This window comes from Dysidea avara, chromosome 13, assembly GCF_963678975.1.
Source record: "Dysidea avara chromosome 13, odDysAvar1.4, whole genome shotgun sequence".
Taxonomy (NCBI): domain Eukaryota; kingdom Metazoa; phylum Porifera; class Demospongiae; order Dictyoceratida; family Dysideidae; genus Dysidea; species Dysidea avara.
Genome location: NC_089284.1, coordinates 1,259,312 through 1,280,826, shown reverse-complemented (window position 1 = coordinate 1,280,826; position 21,515 = coordinate 1,259,312). Strand labels below are relative to the sequence as shown.

Here is a 21,515-nt window from a genome sequence, read left to right as displayed (position 1 = left end):
ATGCATAATCTGATTGTTCATATTCTAACACTTGCTGCTAACGGAGATCTTCTACAGTTCTATCGAGGAATAACATTGCTCTTTCTTTCAACATTTCCACAGCTCCAGCTTTTGCTTTTCTTAGAATGGCAATCTTTCCTAGGAGAAGTCTTATTTTTCTTTACTCTTATGCTGATATTGGCTAAGTGTAGCATCCTAAGTATGATAATTATATAGATACAAGTGCATCATCAGTCATTTATACAAAATAAAACTTTTACGTGCTGTATAGTAAATATATACATATCATAGAATTTCTTATGTAGTTTCATATAAATTAATCATTAATATAAAGTGCTATGATGTACAAACCTCAAGTTCTATATCACCATCATCATGCAATTGATCATGATTAGTTTCAACCATGCACAGCATACTTTTATTTACTACAAGTAACAACATAATTATATACATAATAGCATGGAATAGTACACATGTATTATATGTTTATATGATTATAATAGCACAAAATAGTATAGTACCTATTAAAATTATATACATTTTAAAAGTGTCTTGCTGAATTATCATCATTAAATTTAATATTATGCATTTGGGACCTGCATGGTAATATGAGACTAAAATTTTTACTCGCACATCACTACAGATATGCGACCAGATTTGCGAAAAGGGGTCACATCGAATTTACCAACTTTGACAATTCATAACTTCAGACTAGAATAAGTTTATACCTTGACATTGGTCAGTAGTGACCACCAATATACGTGATTTGAACACTACGTTATGGTCTTCCACATTCATACAATTGGATGTGTGTGGAAAACCTATTATATTCACTAGCCATGCCACAGGCTCCTTTTCACAAGTTGACATCTAGCTATGAAGTTGTATTCCAGACACTGGGAAACTTAAACTTCCACTAGCCAGATGTATTTATAATGTACAGATGATCTTAATTATCTTCACTAGATTTTTGTTACTTTTGATGATATTAGACTCCTATCCATTTGCAAAGGTAGGTACAAAAGTAATAAAATCAGTCTTGCAATACAATAATTAGCTCATAAATGTCTACATGTACTGTACCTTGAATATCATGTGATATGGATGGAATTACCACCCTATGATAGTAGTGTAGCCAATTCTTCATCTCCCGAAAAAGCAAAGTTCTTTCTTCTTTGTGCCTCTAAATTTCATTGAAGGTACAGTAGCAGAAGGTGAATGAAGATGTAGCAGAAGGTGAAGCAGAAGATTCACCTGAAGCAGTAGGTGAATTTCATTACACCTGCTGCTTCTAACTTCTTTTGTATTTCAACACTTCAACGCTGACCTAAGTGCAGTAAATGTATTCACCTTTATTATACAATAGAGTAGGTATAGTCCGTGAGCCAATGGGGTCAGTAGGTACCATAATTATGTCACTATCAATGGCTTTTAGGTCTATTGTATCTAGTTTACATACTTCTTAATTTTGTAATATATTGCATTTTATGAAATCTTCATGATGGTTGAAAATTTGTAGCACGTGAAATAAAGCTATGTTGTGGTTGTTGCACAATTTAGAAAAGTATATCTTCCTAGTTTCACATGCATGCACGTGCTGTACTTAAACCTATAATATATGTACAAAGAAAGGTATACTATGCAGACTTTACTTCATTGCATGTGTATAATACAGTAACTCAGATTGTGGTGAGAATAAATTTACTATTATAAAATAATTATGTTGTTACACTCAGACCGTTTGTCTGTAAGCTGACCATCCAAATTTAACTGATTGATACTATTCAAGGAAACCAATTCCACTTTGCATTTTTTTTGAAGAATGTGTGTATATAGATCATTATTGGCATGCTGATTTAGTAGCTAGTACTAGCTACGTATTCACGTGGATCTTTAAAATTACTATTTTATAGTAACTTTCTAATACAATAAGCTATGAATTTCAAATTTGCACCATTAGACAGCCCTTGAAAATCTTATTCCAGCTGCCAAAAGTGCTTTGTTCTTTAACCAAACAAGGATCGGAGTCATCAAGGTTTAAAATTCTTCCATGCGTTTCATTGGACATCTTGGTTATGGTTTAACTATAATACTTCTGAATGTTTATTTGTGATGAAGCCAAAGAAGCCAGATCGTAGATTTCTAATGTCTGGTTACTGTTCAGAGATAGGAAGATTAAGTTAACTGTATATTTTCTGCAGTGTCAGTGTTGAGTGAGGAAACCTACAAGGCAGTTTGGAATGTTGAGAATCTACCACCTCTGCAATCCTCCCAGGTACACTTACACATGTACACAGGTGACACAATTCATGTTTTTGGCATGATGTATGTGTCTGTACAACATAATCAGCAAGCTAGACAATTACCTTTGTTGATAGTAAAAGTGGATGGTCCTACATTTTTGGGCAGGGACTGGCTTACACAGTTGAGATTAGACATTGAATGGTCAAGTGTTTATCATGTACAAACACAGCATACTGTATCCCAGTTGTTACATAAACACAGTTCAGTTTTTGCTGATGAGCTAGGTACAGCAAAATCGGTAACTGTTACCTTACTTGTGGACCCAGCAGTTCAACCAAAGTTTTACGAGGCTAGCCCTGTACCTTTTGCTATTCATCCCAAGGTGGAAGATGAATTAGATAGGTTGTTGACTGCTGGTATAATTGAACCTGTTCAGTAATCTGACTGGTCTGCTCCAGTGGTACCAATAGCTAAGCAAGATGGTAGTATCAGGTTGTGTGGGGATTATAAGTTAACTGTGAATAAAGCAGCTCAACCTGAGGTGTATCCTCTACCACGAATAGAAGAGTTATTTTCCACTTTACGGGGAGGTACACACTTCACAAAACTTGATTTAAGTCATGCCTACCAACAACTGCTACTCTCTGAAGAGTCTCGTAAATACACTACAATCAAAACTCACAAAGGGTTATCCAGATACACCAGATTACCCTTTGGTGTGTCCACAGCACTGGCAGTATCTCAACGCACATTGGACAGTTTGTTCAAAGGTATTCCTAATGTTACAGTTTACTTAGATGATATATTGGTCTCGGGTCATACAGACAAAGCCCATTTAGACAATTTAAGCACTCTATTATCCAGATTAGAGACAGCTGATATGCAACTCAAGAAAAGCAAATGGTCATTCTTCCTATCAGAAGTGGAGTATCTGGGTCACTGTATCACTGCAGAAGGCCTCAAACCATCACCTTCCAAAGTTGAAGCCATTGTTGCTGCCCCACCTCCTACAATGTTTCACAACTTAAAGCCTTCTTGAGTCTTGTAAATTATTACGGCAGATTTTTGCCCAATTTGGCTTCTACCCTAGCCCCTCTGTACAAGTTGTTACGTAAGCATGCTCACTGGATATAGAAGACTGAACATGAGTCAGCGTTCCAGATCAAAATCCAGTTAAAGTCTGATGCTGTATTGATGCACTTCGACCCTTCAAAGCCTCTGATTTTGGCTTGGACTCCTCTCCTTATGGAGTAGGAGCAGTCTTGTCGCATATACTAGCTAATGATGTGGAACGCCAGATCGCCTTTGCATCTAGCAATCTGGCACCTGCTGAAGTCAAGTATGCTCAGTTAGACAAGGAAGGGTTAGCAATTGTATTTGGCTTAAAGAAATTTCATCATTATCTTCATAGCAAACATTTTATTGTATACACTGACTACAAACCCTTAAAACACATCTTTCATCTTTAATCCAGCTAGAGCTATTCCTGTGATGGCATCGGCACATACAACGCTGGGCCCTAACAATTGGTGCTTATGACTGAAATTCAGTTCAAACCAGGTCCACAGAAAAGCCCATCCTAATGCTTGCAGTCGCTTACCATTGCCAGAGGTACCATCCACTGTACCAACTCCAGGAGACAATGAATCATTTCAATTCTACTCCAGTAACAGGTGCATAGATTATTCGGTGGACCCAACGCTTCCCTCTGTTGGCAACAGTTACACAGTATGTCTTACATGGATGACCATCAAAGCCAGATAATGATGATCAGCGAACTTACTTCAACCGTAGGTAAGAATCGATTGTTGATGACAATTGTCTTTTGTGGGGCACTCGTGTTGTCATATCCCCACAATCACACAATCTGTTATTGGATGAATTACATGTTGGACATCCGGACATTGAGCGAATGAAGCGACTAGCAAGAAGTTACCTGTGGTGGCCCGACCAGGACACAGATTGAATCCAAAGTGAAGTCATGTGTAGATTGGAAGATACCAGCCACAGCCCCTTTACATTCATGGAAATGGTTACACAGGCCATGGTCAAGGGTTCACATTGATTACGACGGTCCTTTCCTTGGCCTAATGTTTTTGCTCATTGTTGACAGTCATTCCAAATGGCCAGAAGTTCATGTCACGCTGCTGTTACTATTGATAAATTACAAACAACCTTTGCAACATTCGGAATACCGGAAGTCCTTGTCTCAGATAATGGATCAGCTATCTGCAGTGATGAATTCCATATATTCTTGAAGGCAAATGGCATTAAACATGTCCTCACTCCTCCCTACCACCCTGCTTCAAACAGGTTGGCGGAGCGATACATACAGACATTCAGAGATTGTCTCAGAAGACCACAGGAGGTTCCATTGAATCTAGAGTGGCAAAATTTTTGTCCCGCTACCGTGTGGCTCCACAGTCAACTACTGGTATTTCCACTGCAGAGTTGATGTTTGGTAGGAAACTACGTACAACACTGGACTTATTGAAACCAAATGTTGCAGCGAAAGTCCATCAGAAGCAGACCCAGCAAAAAGCGGCACATGATCAACATGCCAAACACCATTGCTTTGATGAAGGTTCCTCAGTTTTTGTGTATAATTTTCATGGTACTCCACATTGTCTTCCTGCTATTGTCATTAAGCAGACAGGATCAGTTACTTTTCTTGTAGAACTGGAAGACAAACGTCAAGTTCGTAGGCATCAAGACAATATCCGCTATAGAGCCAGTACAGACAATATTGTTATCATGGACAATCAATCTTCTGATGACATTGATGACTTTCTTCCAATATTGTCATGTGTGAATGATCCTGTGAAGGCTCAGCCCACTGTACCCTTGCGTTAATCACATCGTATCCGACGCCACCCTCATCGGTTAACTAAAGGGGTAGGACTGTAGTGATGTAACACTAACATCCATGCACACACGTGACTGTGCATACTGACTTTCATATAACACGTAGTTGGTAGTGTTGTGTTGTGTTGAGTTGTATATTTGTATAAGCACTGTAGTTGGTGATGCAATTCTTTACTGTTGATGTTATTCAAACTGTCCTCCTTGAGCAACACCTGTAGGTTGATTCTCACAAGATGACAGTCTGCAAAGTTCTGAATATTTTAGTCCATTGGCAACACAGCTATACTTTGGCACTGTGCATGACTTACAGTTACAAGCCAAGAGTACCACTAATAACTGACTCTGGAGCTGTACCAATATCCATCCAATTAATTATAAGAGTGCACTGACCTCTCAAGGTCTCCAGCTTCCAACCATGCCCATAGAGCAGTGGTACTTCTGGTTTTGGTAAGAGATCTCAAGTCTGATAGTTGGCATTGAAAATAAGCTTCTTCAAAGCATTAATGTAGGTGGAAGATGATGAGATTCAACATTATCCTTTTTTTACTGCAAAGAGCCCATAGCATAGATCTTCAAACATAGTTTCTGGTGTTTTGACAAATATAAGTGGCAAGTGATTGTCTCTAGTATGGTTTGGTACAATCCATTCTCTTCCAAGACCACCGAATGTGTCCTGTATCTCAGCATCTTCCATCATCAGTTTCAATGCATTTAGCTTTTCAAGTCCAGCAAAAGTGCTGACTGAATCACATCCAGTAAAACTATGGACTCTTATAGTGGCTTTGCAAACAGACTGAGCTGAGTGCAAAAAAATCCTTGTGTTTGCTTCTACTTGGCTAAATTCTAGCTTTGGTATTACTTTACAGTCTTGAGCATTTATGCAGTGAGACATTTCATTGCATGTCACAGATTTCCATTAAGTTTCTCAATGTATTTCTGCTGCTTACATTCACTAGTGAGAAAATGAACGAGGGTGTTTTGTTACTTGTGGAAGTAAGAAATTTTCTCTGCTGTACTACAAGCTGTTTTGATTTGAATGTTCTTGTATTCTAAACTTCTAGTCACTGATTGCCACTAATATTGTTCAGTATTTTTATGGAGTTTTCAATATAAACATCAACGACAATGTCAAGCCTAGTACTGTTTGAGGCTTCATGAACTGTTTCAGAAAAATCTTTTTTGCAATGTGAACATTTGCCATTCCATCAATTATGCAAGCTGATGACAAAGAGATGAATTCAGATGCTGGAACATTCTTTTGTCATTTTCTGGATAGTGTGGGCTTTGCTGGTTTACTAGATTAACCATCAGCTGTGACAAGATACTATGTCAAGATACCTAATGGAAACATGAAAAAAAAATTTCATGTAAAGTTGTCTAGTCTGAGCCATTATCAAAATATTCTCAAACAGTCCAGTGGTTTCCCGTAGCATAGTGTCCCTGCCATTATAATTCACTCTCTTCATTTTGTAAGCCTCACTGAAAGTTTCAAGTTTCATTTTGGAAGGGTGTCATAAAAACTTGAGGTTTGCTTGAAGTCACTGCAATCTAAATTGTTCATAAGCATCTTCACCATGTCTGTGTGCTTGCATAAGATCTGCAGTGATTTCATCTGGTGCTATTGTAACATTTACAATGTCGAGTAGTTTACTAGTCTTTGAAGGGATTTACTAAGTCACCAATCACAATAACTTTGCTAACTGCCTTTCATCTTTGATAATTCAAGGGCTGTGCATATCTGAATGTAGTAAATCAGATTTTTTACTTGAAGTATCTCATGCAACATCCCAGTTACCACTTCTGTACTGTCAAACTAATTGTTATCATTTTGTATAAAAAGACTACTAATTTGGCTTCTTGTCTAGTGCTTTACGAAGCCGAAATAATGTTTCTAGTGCTGGTTTTAAGTATTCAAAGTATTGTAGCTTACCAATGGCTGTAGCTATGTGAATAAAAATTTCACACACTTCCCAGTAACTCCTTACCTTTAATTGTGTATTTATAAACATTGAACCCTGCATGTGTGTGTGTTTGTGCATTGCTTTCCTTGAAAATGAATCATATGTCTTCTTTTGATCAATGGAGAGTGACAAGAAGAGACACTACTATAGTATGTTCACGTTGAGCTGAATCCTGAAAAAAATGGCTAAAATTTAAAAGTGGATTTTTCTCAGAGTTAACATTTCAGCCAAACAGATGATTATTGGTAACAGGAAAGGTGTCAACAACAAACACGTACGGTTTGGCTCCATTACAAGTTTGGGAAAGGGCTGTATTGGGCACTGTACTTATATGTCCTCATAGGAAATGTATTTTGAAAATTTTGATTAACCGTAAATATTATGTCTAACATTTGAACAACAAGATTTTGAAATATTTTAGTGGGTCAAGCAGTACTACAAATGAGCCAAATTTCAAGATCGTGTGTAATTGTATCCATGAGTTATTGAATGTTTTTGAGGGTTCAGCTCAACGTAAACATACTATAGGTGTTAAGATAAGAGGGAGGGCTGGTGTGTCTGGGTAAGAAAGGATTGTTGCCTAATTGCCTAAACAGGTGTGTGTGTGTGTGTGCGTGCGTTTGAGTGTGTGTGTGTGTGTGTGTGTGTGTGTGTGTGTGTGTGTGTGTGTGTGTGTGTGTGAGGTGCGTGCGTGTATGCGGACAGTGCAAGCAAATGTCAACTGCCCAGCATCTAACATAGTGGGTAAAAGTCCATTTAGGACTTCAGGTGCCCACACCTTTACCTGTGAGACATGTTACAGCTTCCTGTGGGTTACTAATCCTACCACAGAAGGAATTGCCTACACTAAATTCATAGCACCTGAGTAGCACAGAGGTGTCACAGTGCTTGCATACTGGGCAGGCAAGGTAGCCTAAGGCTTTGCTTGACTATATATATATGTGTGTGTGTGTGTGTGTGCGTGTGTGTGTGTGTGTGTATGTACGTGGGTGTTCATGCATATAGTGTGTGGAGAGAGAGGTAGTTTGTTGGTTTTAGACTTGAACTTTAGTTTTAATCGTTTTTTATTGTACAAAGCTAACACTTTTCTGGAAACCAGTGAAACCCCTAGATCTACAAAAGTCCCAACCCTATAATGTTTATGAGGTATTGCAAATAGTGTGAGACTGCCAAGGGTAGGCTCCGGCCAAGGGTAGGCTTAGGCTATGCCCAAAATTTTACCTTATGCTTTTGAGCATTGCTAAAAAATTTAGCCTATTATGCTCAAAATTATGCTTTCGAATCAAGATTATGTTCTAGAACTGACTATTTGATTAGAGTATATCAGCCTTTCCTGACTGCTTTATTAGATCAAGAGACTGCTCTATTAGAGTATTTCGATCTTATTTCTGCAAAGTGCGAATAACTAACAAAGAAAAGGATTAATACTTTATATTACGTGTTTGTAAATATGAAATGCACTAATAATACTATTGGTACTGAATATTTGCTTTCTTTCAGGCACGCGTATTGCAAATTTTAATTAAATTTTCAAATATCGTCCCTATTATGCTGGCATTATGCTTGATGCTTTTGGTCACCTATTATGCTTTAAATTATGCCGGCATAATCGGATGGTGCCTAGCCAAGGGGGAGGGTTCAGGCAGGACACTTAGCCCTAGTTCATGATCTTATTGGTCAGACCACATACCTCATTGTAGGTAACTGATGCTATTGTTCTTGATAAGAATTATGCCAATCAAACCCTATAGCCTTCATTTTGTCACTCCCTGATTGGAAACGCATCTTGTGAGCTGGGTCATATGATCTTAACAAGTACTTAAGTGCTGATTTTACTATGTAACAAAATCCTTAACGAGCAATTACAGTATTTTTCAGCTGTAATTATATAATTGGGAAATAAACAGATACATGGTTTATACCATGATTAAAAAACCACGTCAGCTGAAGCTAATCATCAGGTTAAAATTAATATACTATATTTAACCATACTATGCGAAAGTGGCTACTATGAGATGGCATCCTAAGGTTATGAAATAGATCTTAGGTATGTTTAGGACAACTTACTTCAGTTCAGTTTGTGTAATAACATTACCTTTGTATTTAGGAACTACGAGTCAATGCTAGTAACCCACACCATTTTCATAATGAAGATGTGCTTCACCCACTACATGAGCGAATTGTTGGCACTTACTTCCCTAGTTTAGACCAGGTACTTAGATGTTACACGCACCCACCCACACAAACACACATGCACACGTGCACACACACACACGTGCACACACACACGTGCACACACACACACGTGCACACACACACACACACACACACGTGCACAAACACACACACACAGACACACAGACACACACACAACATACACATAGAGAAACTTACATACTACACACATGCACATGGACACACATGAACATGAACATGCAAGCACACGGACACGCATACACTTGGAGTCATGTAACTATGTGTGTTGCATATTTGCAAGAGGAAAAGAGCCACCAAAAACTACCAGCTGATTGTGGATTCTGCTATCAATATTGCCTCTTTTCTTGTATATTAGTTGAGGCTATGGGTTGAACCCATTTGTTGTGTTTGATTGTGTTGTTTATACAGTTTTTTTTTATGAAAGTTAATGATTGTACATTATCAGCTCTCAATACCTTAAATTAGGTCACTTGAACTAAAAATAAGAAGTACTTAATATTGCACCATAATATGACCGGGCCTGTGAAACATTTTGCTTGCTTTATCAAAATTAAAGATTCATGACTTTTGATGTCATTATGCTATGGCCGCACAGCAACTTAAGCATTAGTTGGCAACCATAATTTTTTATTCAAATACCGAAGATGTAATGTGTTATATGATGGGGTATCTCGTGCCAACATGCCATGTTATTGCAGGCCCTAACTGTAGTTGTTAACAGCAACACTGCTATCATAATGCAACTTAGCCTATTGTTGAACTCAAAATGACTTTTCAGCTTAAAATTATCAATAATTATTTCATTTACTGTACTTGGCCAAGAAACTAAAAAATGAATGTAGAAGTGGCACAGGAATAATGCTTTAAAGTTGTACCTTAATTGCTCCTAGAAGGAAATTTCTATAGATGATGGTCTCATGGTCAGACACCACCTGCTGCATTAGGTAGGGTTTCTGACCAAACGGTTGCTCCGATTTAGCTACATCACAATAAGGCCAAAACAATGAAAGTGGCTGTGGACACAAGGAGGAGGACATCTTAATGATATTATATTGATCAAGAAAATAGAGGGGCCTAGGGGTGCCATGCAGTGACAGCCACAGAGTGGTCAGTACAGGAAAGGCTTAAATCACATGAACAATTGCAAGTAGCTATAGCATAGAAAGAAAAAAGTTCAAATCATGAGATACATTCTGGGAAGGCTGTAGAGTTAAAAGTTTTATATGAGCAGGACACATCAATACAAACAGCCTGCCGGCTGCTCAAACAATGTAGGTCAAGAGCCATACTGATCTTCCTACAAATTATTGCAGCCAATAAATGTTGCTGGGCATTACTGTTAGTGGATTAAATCTTTATCAAGTAAGAATGGTAGAAGAGGGATAGTGGTAGGAGGGCAAAAATTAATAATCTGGAAGGTTAGCGTAAAGTATATGCACTGAAACAAGTTGGAATAGTACATGATATTAAATCACAATAAAACAAGAAGTGTTATATACCTACTGTGCATTTCCGTTTATCTTGAGCATTGCCAACTTTCAATGGTCATCAGGACACAAAAAAATGTATTGAAGACTGCTGAATAAGGCAGTAAATAAATATAAGGCAACATAGTGCAGCAGTGTAAATATAAGTAAATATAAATATAGTGCAGCAGTGGAAATGCAAATATAAGGCAACATAGTGCAGCAGTGAATAGAGTGCTACTGCTGAATAGCATCAAAAGTTGTCAGCCACCTAATAATGTCTCATCAATATTAAAAAAACTAGAAAAGTTCTGCTGTTTAAGCCTGGCAATTTAATTAATAAATATATTTTCAATACAATTTGTATGGGCTGAAGTAATACTACTGCGTTGTGTACAGGTAAAAACATTTCAAGCTACGCATAGCATCTAATCTGAACTGTGGTTGCCTAAACATCAAAATTATACCTGATTTGATACTGACATAGGCTGGCAAATTTTAGTTGCCTGAATTTGGAAAGCATGAGATTATGTGACTATGTGATTAAAAAATACTACACACATTGTATTAATAGTTCAGTCATCAGTACTATTTCAATCTTTCCCTACAAAAAACGTCAAAATATGTTACTTTAAAACTAATACATGCATGCGGGCACATGAACACACACACCCACCCATGCATGCATACAGTGCATAACATCACAGCACAGCAGCACGTACTGCAAAAGCAACACAGTTGTCAGCATACAAGGAAGTAAATAAATTAAGTAATTAATTAAATTCATGGCTAATTGTATATGCCATCACTACTGAAGGCACCACACATGACAATAATACCAGCAAAAATTAGAAAGACACACAGATAATGATTACGCAAAGCCGTGCATTATATTAGAGTGTTTTGTTAGCATGTCCCTTGTTGTACACCCAAAGTTGGTAATGGCACAGTAGGGATATAACACTTCTTATTGTTTGTTTTTTTTTACTGTGATTTAATATCATGGACTACTCCAACTTGTTTTAGTACTTTTTATCGATGTGCTATGGTCCCTACTCTAGTTGAAAATTCCAAATTTTTTCGTGTACTTGTAAGCAAGAGTACATAATATGTACTCTTGTTGTAAGTATGGTGGCTAATCACTGTAGTGGGCAGAGGGATCGCATGTTATGAATCCCCCTCAGTATGATATCACGCGAAATTATCCTTCTTGGAGTGGGGCTGAAAACCGTGATCAATATCGAAATACTCTAATAGAGCAGTCACTCTAATAAAGCAATCACAGTATTAGAGCAGAGCAGTGTGTAGTGAGCTATGTAAGGATCTTTATGTAGTTATCAGTAGCTGGTGAGGTTGACAGCTATTGTCAGCTGGTTGTGACCTTTTTTTTTTTCTCGGTCTCACCTTATCAAACCAGAGACAATGTATTGCTTCAGTTCATTTTTTTTACCATAAGTCTTTAGTTATTTTTAATCCACTCCAATTTTTTAAATTTGGATTTGTATATGCTCAATAGATAGAGTATTGATTGCCGATCAGTCAATCTCAGAGTACATAGAGTTGGAATTGGCTACTTTGGCATTTGGATCATATGTCTCAGGGTATGTAGAATATACTTCTATACATGATGTATCAAGACACATGGTAGTGTGTCGTGCGGCCCAAGAAGCCGGCGCATAAGACCCGTGAGTATCTTGACAGGAAGAAAGAAAATGCAATTTTCGCACCTCCATAGCTCTGTGCTGCCTTGACGAAACAAGACGATTTTTGCTGTGGACACTCCCTCCAACTTCAGTACTCCTCATTCCAAATTTGAGCGAAATCGCTTCACGCGTTCCCGAGATATGCGACTTCAAAACTTGGTTTAGTTTCTTCACTTTTTTTTTCTTTTTTTTCTTGTTGTTGCACACTTACAAAAACTGCTATAAAACGCGAACGCCATATCCGATTGCCTTGAAATTTGGCACCAAGAAGGGGGGGGTATAAAGGCGCATCTCTGTACCAACTTTGACTGGAATACGATAAACAGGCAAAAAGTTATGAGCGATTATTCACGAAAAATAGCACCAATATGTTGTCACGCCTACAGGTTAAACCGCGTATGGGAAGAAGCTGAAAATCGGTGGTTGAATAGGTAACTATTGAACCTCAAACCTTTTGTGGTTTGAAAGAAATCAAGCTAAAAACCAGAAAGATACAACGAAAAAACCAACAGTATGTAACAATTACGCAATCGAGATTAGCTAATAAAAAAAACAACTGATTGCCACGCCTACCAGATAAACCGCTTGGGGTAATGCTTTGAAAGTCGTACAGATGGAGTAATCATCTTAGAAAGGCTCATCGATGGTGTAGAAGAATCAGACTTAAAGCCACGGAGTTATAACACGAAATCAAACTTGGTGCAGCAAGTGCGAGATTGAGATACTCTAATAGAGCAGTCATCCTAATAGAGCAGTCATCCTAATAAAGCAGTCACCCTGAAGAGAATTCAAGAGATCAGCTAGAAACAAGTAACCTGTATAAAGATCAGTTAAAAACAAGTCACCCTGTACAGAGATCAGCTACAAACAATTCACCCTGTAGAGAGATCAGCTAGAAGAAGTTACCTTGTAGGGAGTTCATGCAACTATAGAAAGAGATAGTTCAGCTAGAAGAAATCACCTTGTAGAGTTCAGCTACAAAGATACCATCATGTAGAGAGTTCAGCTGCAAAGAAATCACCTGTAGAGAGTTCAGCTACAAACAAATCACCTTGTAGAGAGATCAGCTAGAAGAAATTACCTTGTGGAGAGTTCAGCTACAAAGAAAACCATCATGTAGAGAGTTCAGCTTCAAAGAAATCACCCTGTAGAAAATTCAGCCACAAACAAATTGCCCTGTAGAAAGATCAGTTAGAAGAAGTTACCTTGTAGGGAGTTCAGCTACAAAGAAACCATTTTGTAAAGAGCTCAGCTGCAAACAAATCACCTGCACAGAATTCAGATCACCCTGTAGAGAGCTCAGCTAGAAGAAGTTACCTTGTAGATAGTTCAGCTACAAACAAATCACCCTGTAGAGAGATCAGCTAGAAGAAGTTACCTTGTAGATTGTTCAGCTACTAACAATTCACCCTGTAGAGAGGGCAGCAAGAAGAAGTCACCTTGTAGAGTGTTCAGTTACAAAGAAACCACCATGGAGAGTTCTGTAATAAATATATGTATTATATATATATAATTTGCACATTTACTGATAAAATCAGAAATATTTAAAGTACATCTGCTTCATCTTTTCTTCTTCATGTGGTAAAGAAAAAAAAAGACAGGTTAAAAAAGTCCCAAAGCTGGCCACAGGCCGGCTTTGTGGTATACAAATACAAAAAGAAATGAAATCTAATCCAAAACAGCCACGCTGTAAAAAAACAGTGTGGCCCTCAAAAAGGCTATGGTGAAAAAAGATGTGAAATCCAAGGTGGCGGCCAAGAAATGGCTGTGATGGTAGGTTAATGGTAAAAATTTTAATAACAGCAATTTAGGTGAATTTTTTGCCAAGGCCAAGCTGCACAAAAATTCACCTGAATTGTCGTTATTAAAATTTTTACCATTAACCTACCATCACAGCCATTTCTTGGCCGCCACCTTGGATTTCACATCTTTTTTCACCATAGCCTTTTTGAGGGCCGCACTGTTCTTTTACAGCTTGGCTGTTTTGGATTAGATATATAATATGCTGTGAGCAAAATGTGTTTCACCTTCTGCACACAATGGTGATACAGGGCCGGATCTAGCATTTTAATGGTGGTCAGGCCATCTGAGCAGAATACAAGCAGCCGTTTTAAAGGAATAGAGCTGTGAAGCAGGGGAATGTGGAAGCATGCCCCCCAAGAAATTTTTGAGAACTTAGTGCTCTCAAATGGTACTGGGAAGAGCACAAGCAGGCTAAAACTAGGGGGGTCTGGGGGCATGCCCCCCCAGGAAATTTTTGCAAATTGAGTGCTCTGAAATGGCATCTGGAGCACTTTCAGTATCAAAACATGTTTAAATACTATACAGTGATTATTGGAGAATAATGTAAAATTCAAGATCATATTTGTGTATACACTGTACATTATATTGTTATTATAACTACATTGTAGAAAATATGGTACGCCTTACTGGACAATCAGCAATAAACCTATTGATAATGCTCTTTAAATCCAATGAGTCCGTGTACTCCTTGTGGACATGAAGTAGCAAAACGTTGTTCAGCCTATTCTGTGTCATTGTGCTTCTCAAATACGTTTTAACTCGACGTAAAGCACTAAATGAACGTTCTGATGTTGCATTGGTGGCTGGAATTACTAAAATAAGCTTGAGAAGTAAACCAACTTGCCCCAATAGATCTTTTTGAGCTGTTGATAGTTTTGCAAAGTAATCTTTGATGTCAAAAATTGTAGGTGATGCAGGTTTCTCTTTGTCAGGGATACTTTAAAAACTGTTTCCAAATATGACAAGTTGAGAATGCAAGTCATCTGGAATAATATCATCCTTGTAAAATTCACACACAAATAGGAATTGCTGGTCAAATTCATCCTTCAGACTTGCCTTGATCAATAAGTCCTCAAGGTTGCGATAAACTCTATATCTCTCCTGATCAAATCTATTCAACAAACAGCCAATTGCAGTTCCAATAGCTTCATAGTAGATTTGTCGATAATGGCCCTTAGGTGAGGAAAGTGTGTCCCCTAGACAAGCCATTATCAAAACGGGCTGGCAATTTTCTAGGTCGTGGCAATGTTGCTTCTTCCACGTTGTGATCTTCACAGAAATGAACAACCTTTTGCCAGAACAAGTCATAAGACTCTTCAGTCCTAATAATGTACTTTGCAATGTGTCAGTAACCATTTTGGCTACATGCTGACCTTCAGCAGCAGATATAGTTCTCTTCTGAAGACACTGACTGAGGTTGTCAGAATGATGCAAGATCATCTCACCAAGAATGGCGCCAAACATAAACTCAAATGTTTTCATCTGAGATGCAACTCCATTAATCCTTGCTTTAGATTCTGTGTCTGAAACTATTTCTGCAGCCTCGTCCCATGTGTTGAGTAAAATTTCAAAGTACGAAATAACACTTGCAAGAGCATTGGCACATACTGTCCACCTTGTTGGACATAACACTCTTACTCCAGGTGTGTGATAACCAACAGAGATGTCATGGTTGTCCTTCAATTGCTGAAAAAATACCTTCACGGCGTGGGGAGTATTTGATCAACTTCGTGATTTCGTGAGTGACTTCCAGGGACTTTTTGACAGGCTTGCAGGCCTTTATTGAATCGTTCATTGCAAGGTTGATAGAATGGCCGTAGCAATGAGTATACACTGCCCTAGGTTCTTCGTCAAGGATTCGCTTAGCTACACCTGATCTTATTCCTCTCATAGCTGCAGCCCCATCATAACATTGGCCACGGAGTTTACTGATTGGTAGAGCAGCATCTTTCAATGCATCCTTGGCTGTAGCAACAAGAGTAGCTGCATCAGTTGATGGCACTTTATAAAGACCTATTAAATCTTCATAAACATCAAAGACATCTGTCACATATCGCAGCACAACAACTGCCTGAGAGGCATTGGACACATCAGTTGTTCATCTATCATCAATGTAGCAAATTTGGATTGCTGCAAACGGGATGAAATGTTACTTAAAATGTCCTTCCCCATTAAATCTAAGAAATCATCCTGGATTTTGTGTGAAGTGTATCTGTACCTCTTCTTCTGCAATCATCCAGCTACTAACGGATCTTGACTAGACAAAAGCTGTAATAGCTGTAAATAGTTTCCATCGTCTTCTGTTCCATCACCTCGTAACGCCATGCCTTGTCTAGCTAAGAAGCGAATTGAGCACAATAATTTCATCAAAATGGTACTATTCTGCTGCTTTTCTCTTAAATGATTTGCAGAAATCAGTTCACCACATCTCCAGTAGTAGTTGGGAGAGTGATCACAACTTCAACAGCCTCACGATGGCAAGCACTATTTGCATGCTTTTTCAAAATAACAGTTGCATCTTTCCAATTTGAAAATCCTTTTGAAACCTATTAATAATATATAAATATTATTACAGACAGGTGACATGAATCTAACTGATGCAGCTATAGCTAGCTAGCAAAGGTACAGTTTGCAAGTTAATTTTATCAACTCACGAAGGCAGCGTCAGCATGATGACTTCTTATTTTCTTTTCCTTAAATCCTGTGACACATGTATGGCAGTAAGCAGTGTCATTGGTTTCATTGTAATGGAGGAATGGCCACTGTCGAAACCAAGACGGCTGAAATGATCGATATACAACCTTGGTTTGGCCGAGACGTCTTTTCGGAAAAGAAAAATTAGTTGGCTGGTGTGGCTGCAAGGGAATATCTGGCAAATCAAAACATGAATCCACCGATGATGACGACGAACTGGAGGAAGAACTTGCTGACACGAGGCTCGCCATCAAAGTCACGTGTGCATTTTATTAATCGCACGTGCAGGTTTTTTTTTTAATACAGCCTGTCCAAAAATTGGTACGGCCAAAACCGTACCGGCCGTACTGCTAGATCCGGCCATACCCATAGGAAAATGGGTATCTCAAACCTTGGGCTGTCTCAATGAAAGGGGCGGCCGCGCCAGATTCTGTTCCGTTCCGTTCTGTAATTTAGATCCCACCTATCATTCCATTTAGAGAGCGACTTGTAGTCTTATTGGAGTGCCACCACGTGGTGCCAAAGTGATGTCTTTCAAAACCACTGAAGGAGAAGTGATCACGTTAAAGACAAAGTAAGCTGCAGAAAATGCCGCGGTAATGGGTATTACACTATTATTAACGTCACGATGTTTAGATATGAACTAGCGGATAAAATAGAAACGCTGTACACTGGGGGAAAGATTGATGTAAGTTCTGTACATTCAGTAGAAGTATGTTGAGTTGGCCTTATAGTTCACTTCTGATGGCGAGCATGTGATTCTCACTTGTGGTTCCAGTGTAAAGGTGATACACAGACAGACTGGTAGAGTCACCTGGCATTTGAATGAAGTGAGTATGACAAAATACTTGTACCGTCCACCCCCATGTGTGTTGGGGGAGCTGGCTGAGGCATTAAGTCACAAAAAGTTTTGCCTTAGCATGAGAAAGTCAAATACGCAAACTACAGTCAACACACACATGCCCCCCCCCCCCCCCAGCATAATAATTTAAGGCTGATTTCTATATAGCTGGCAAACCACCTGCGCATTGCCTGTCAATATTACCAGGGGCTTGATGAGGACACTTTAAACAATATGGAAACATTGCAACAACTGTGTTGCAGCCACCATTAAAGTTGGGAGAGGTTCAAACTCCCTGGCTCTTCCAGCATCACAGGCAGGAAATGGAAACAAACACCGCAGGCAAACATCAGCAATGTTCAACATGAAGAAGCCAAGCATGGTGTGCCACGCTTCATAGAGTGTTACTAAATCACCTGTAACATGATGTGTTGCAACAAATTAAGGCTTACCTTTGCTGCCAGGGTTGTTTCCAAGGTTCACCAAACTTATAAAAATTAATAAGGAAAAACACAGACGTTTAGTGAACTGTTAATCCATCTCAGCCACGGTCACAGGCTACCATAGACACTCTTGACTCAGGCAATAATGCGGGCAGTTTGTGGCTATATGAAAACCAGCCTTAAGTTGGACTGTAGATATAGTTAGCGAGATTTCTTCATTGTTGATGTCACTTCGGCTTGAAAGAGATGTGCCTTTTACCTATCATAGCAGCTACAATGAATGCATCATGGATTTATCTTTGTCCTCCTTTGTGTTCCATTCAGTACCACATAGGTGTTTATTTGCAAGTAGCACGTAAATGCCTTATGATTATCACAATTTATAATGAGAATCTGTTGATATTTTCAATGGTGACTGGATTGATCATGGAGGTGCTTCTTTGTAGTGCTTTGTAATAATCTGAACATAGCTGAAGCGAAGCACAATGACCATTTTATAAAATGCAAGATTACAAGTAAGCATACAAGAAGGGAAAACTAAGGAATTTTAAATTCAAATGATCATGTGAATTGAAAGGTACATAGCGAGGCCATGTATACCTGCAAATATGCTGATAGACATTTAATCCCTACTTTGACGGCAACATTAACATCCCGTTCACATTATCCCGGGTTAGCCAGAATGTTTTCAACTTGGGTTATTGGACTCGGGGTTGGCACACTACTTGACACGAACTTGATAGTGCGAGCGCCAAATAATGATTAGCTAAACAAGCACACTAGCTTTTAACTATGTAGGCACTTAATAAAAAGGCACTGGAATTGTAGCGAGGAAGGGAGCATAGAACCAGCTGAAACAAGTCGTACAATGTTATAGCCACCATGTTCAAGCCAGTGGATGCTCCTTAATGCATCATTCAAGCGTATATGTCACAAAGTCTTCCAGAACTATGATGTGTCATAGCCATTTTGAAGAGCAGTTTTAGAGCATAAAATGTACTCGTTGTGTAGCAAACAGAAGCAAGTTATATTGCTAACCTGAGTTGGCCAGCTTGGAATGCATTCACACTGTATCCTATCCTGTCCCAGCCCACCTCTCCCTGTCGTGCCATGCTGGACCCGGTTCGGAACAGATTGATTAATTCACACTGCAATTTGTTTTGAGCCGTGTCGTGCTCTACCCAGGTTAGTAGGTAGTGCGAACAGGGTGTAACAAGGTTTATGAATTATAATTATTGTACACTAGGTGTAGGCAACCTAGCCAGACCACAAGGGTCTGGGTGACACTTAATACAAAGCTTGGCAGTGGCATATACAACTGAGGAATTCATTGGTTGCCAATCAGATTTGAGAATGCGTGATGTCAGTTGTTTATTAGGCTTCATGCGCGTTAGTATAAAATTATAGTGTGACCATGACAACACTCGCAATGGAAAGCTTGTGCAAGGTTGTGGACAAAATATTGTATGAATTGAAAGCAGAACAGAAGGATATAATAATCGCTTTTGTACAAGCAAGAGTTCATAATATAAAAAGAGTTCATAATATAAAAAGAGTTCATAATATAAAAATATCACTGCCTCTCTTTTTATATTAAGAACTCTTGGTACTAGGAAGGGATGACTTCATACATTAGCTCTCCCAACTGGTTTTGGGATTAGAGTGTTAGATGTACGCTTATCTTCCACTGCTTTTTGACAGACTTTTTAGAAAGTCTGGACCAATAACAGCCTTTCTTCCAGAGCAACCAGAGGGATTAAATTTGAAAAAGCAAGGAGTTGTTCTGATCAAGTGCTATAATTCTGTTATGTGATCAAGTGCTATGTTCTAGTGCTATAATTCTAAAACTATTCACCTCAACTAGTTGAAACTTTGGTGATCCTTTCCTTTGGAAATTGTGTGAACTAGGCAGGTATTTGCTGAAATGGTCACATATTATAGGCGCCAATGAACATTACTTGCACCCCAAAGGCTTTGTTCACAGCTATGCTTATCCAATACTCCGTTGTTGTGAAGGAAAAGTGAGGGTGGTTTTTGGGTGATCCCTACTGGACTGTACAGCACTACTGTACTGTATGATAGTAATGCTAGCATAATTTGTGCAGCAACAGGGCTCAATCCTAAATACTATACTGGGGGAGGGGGGACTCTATGTGTGGGATCCCTCAACCATCTTGTATTTGTTAAATGATGGATTTTGTGTTTTAGACTGTCCAGTTGGGTCATGTGCAAAAGTCTCTAAATAATCATTCCTTATATGATATTCAAACACCCATGCAATGATAAAGAAACATATTAAAGAAAGTTTCACTCAACTGTTATTATAACAATTATGGAAACACAAGCATAGCTTATGAAGCAGCAAAATCAAAATGAGAGTGGTCAAGCAAACAGCTCAGGTGTAAAATGGGTGTGGGCTATAGGCAATCAGACAAGATTAAAAAGTTGCTCAACATACATATGTTACTGTACCATGCTATGTGATGTATGTACAGCTGTACCTCAAGTGGAATATTTGTGTTCAGACTTTGTGCAATTTAAATGCATGCTAGTAACATTGCTTTTGTATAGGATGAAGATACTATTACTTCTTTTGCTGTTTCTCCAGATGGAAAGGTACCCATGTGCATGCGTGTGTGTGGTGTGTACATGTGTGTGAGTGTGGGTGCGTTTGTTTGTGCATGTGTTTGTTTGTGTCTGCATGCATGCTTGCATGAGCTTCTGCAATGTACAATATCTACTGTATACGCTGTATTCAGCTTGTGTCAAGCTTTATACAGGTAGATATAAAGCCATGCAGACTTAGCTATATGTAATACAGTAGTTATTGTAATCGTCAAACAGGGTATGACATGCAAATAAAGCCAAGCCAAGAAATAGGTGCAATGATCATCACAATAATTACACCATGGAACTGTGACTTTTTGAGGACCATGGTTGATTTATTATCATAGTGTATCTTACCATATTAGTTACTTCTCATTGGACTGCGAAGTCAATTGATCAAGCAATATGACTGGCTGAACAAGAAACTGATCAAGTTATGGAAAGCTCACATAAGCCCAATCATGGCAATGACATTTGACCCCAGTTCAACACTACTAGCTACAGGATCAGCAGATAGTAGCGTGAAGATATGGGACTGTACTAGGAACTACTATACTCACAATTTCCATGGATCAAATGGTGTAGTCCAGTGAGTGACTATGTGTGGGATCCCTCAACCATCTTGGGACATTCTAATATACGTATATGTTAAAGCATAGCCGCGAGTGCTA

The 21,515-nt window shown here is 38.6% G+C and overlaps 1 protein-coding gene across 3 annotated transcripts in view; it reads left to right on the top strand.

The window, feature by feature from the left end:
- The first annotated feature begins 17,321 nt into the window (after positions 1 to 17,321).
- LOC136242373 (transducin beta-like protein 3) overlaps positions 17,322 to 21,515 on the top strand; it is a 112,279-nt gene continuing 108,085 nt past the window's right edge. The window contains exons 1-5 of one of the 3 annotated variants that reach the window (XM_066033780.1): positions 17,322 to 17,527; positions 17,590 to 17,641; positions 17,688 to 17,783; positions 20,809 to 20,853; positions 21,210 to 21,433. In XM_066033780.1, coding sequence (XP_065889852.1) covers positions 17,481 to 17,527; positions 17,590 to 17,641; positions 17,688 to 17,783; positions 20,809 to 20,853; positions 21,210 to 21,433 — 464 coding nt within the window. In that variant the 5' untranslated portion in view covers positions 17,322 to 17,480. The remainder of the gene's footprint in view (positions 17,528 to 17,589; positions 17,642 to 17,687; positions 17,784 to 20,808; positions 20,854 to 21,209; positions 21,434 to 21,515) is intronic. The other 2 variants (XM_066033779.1, XM_066033781.1) reach the window with 2 other exon arrangements.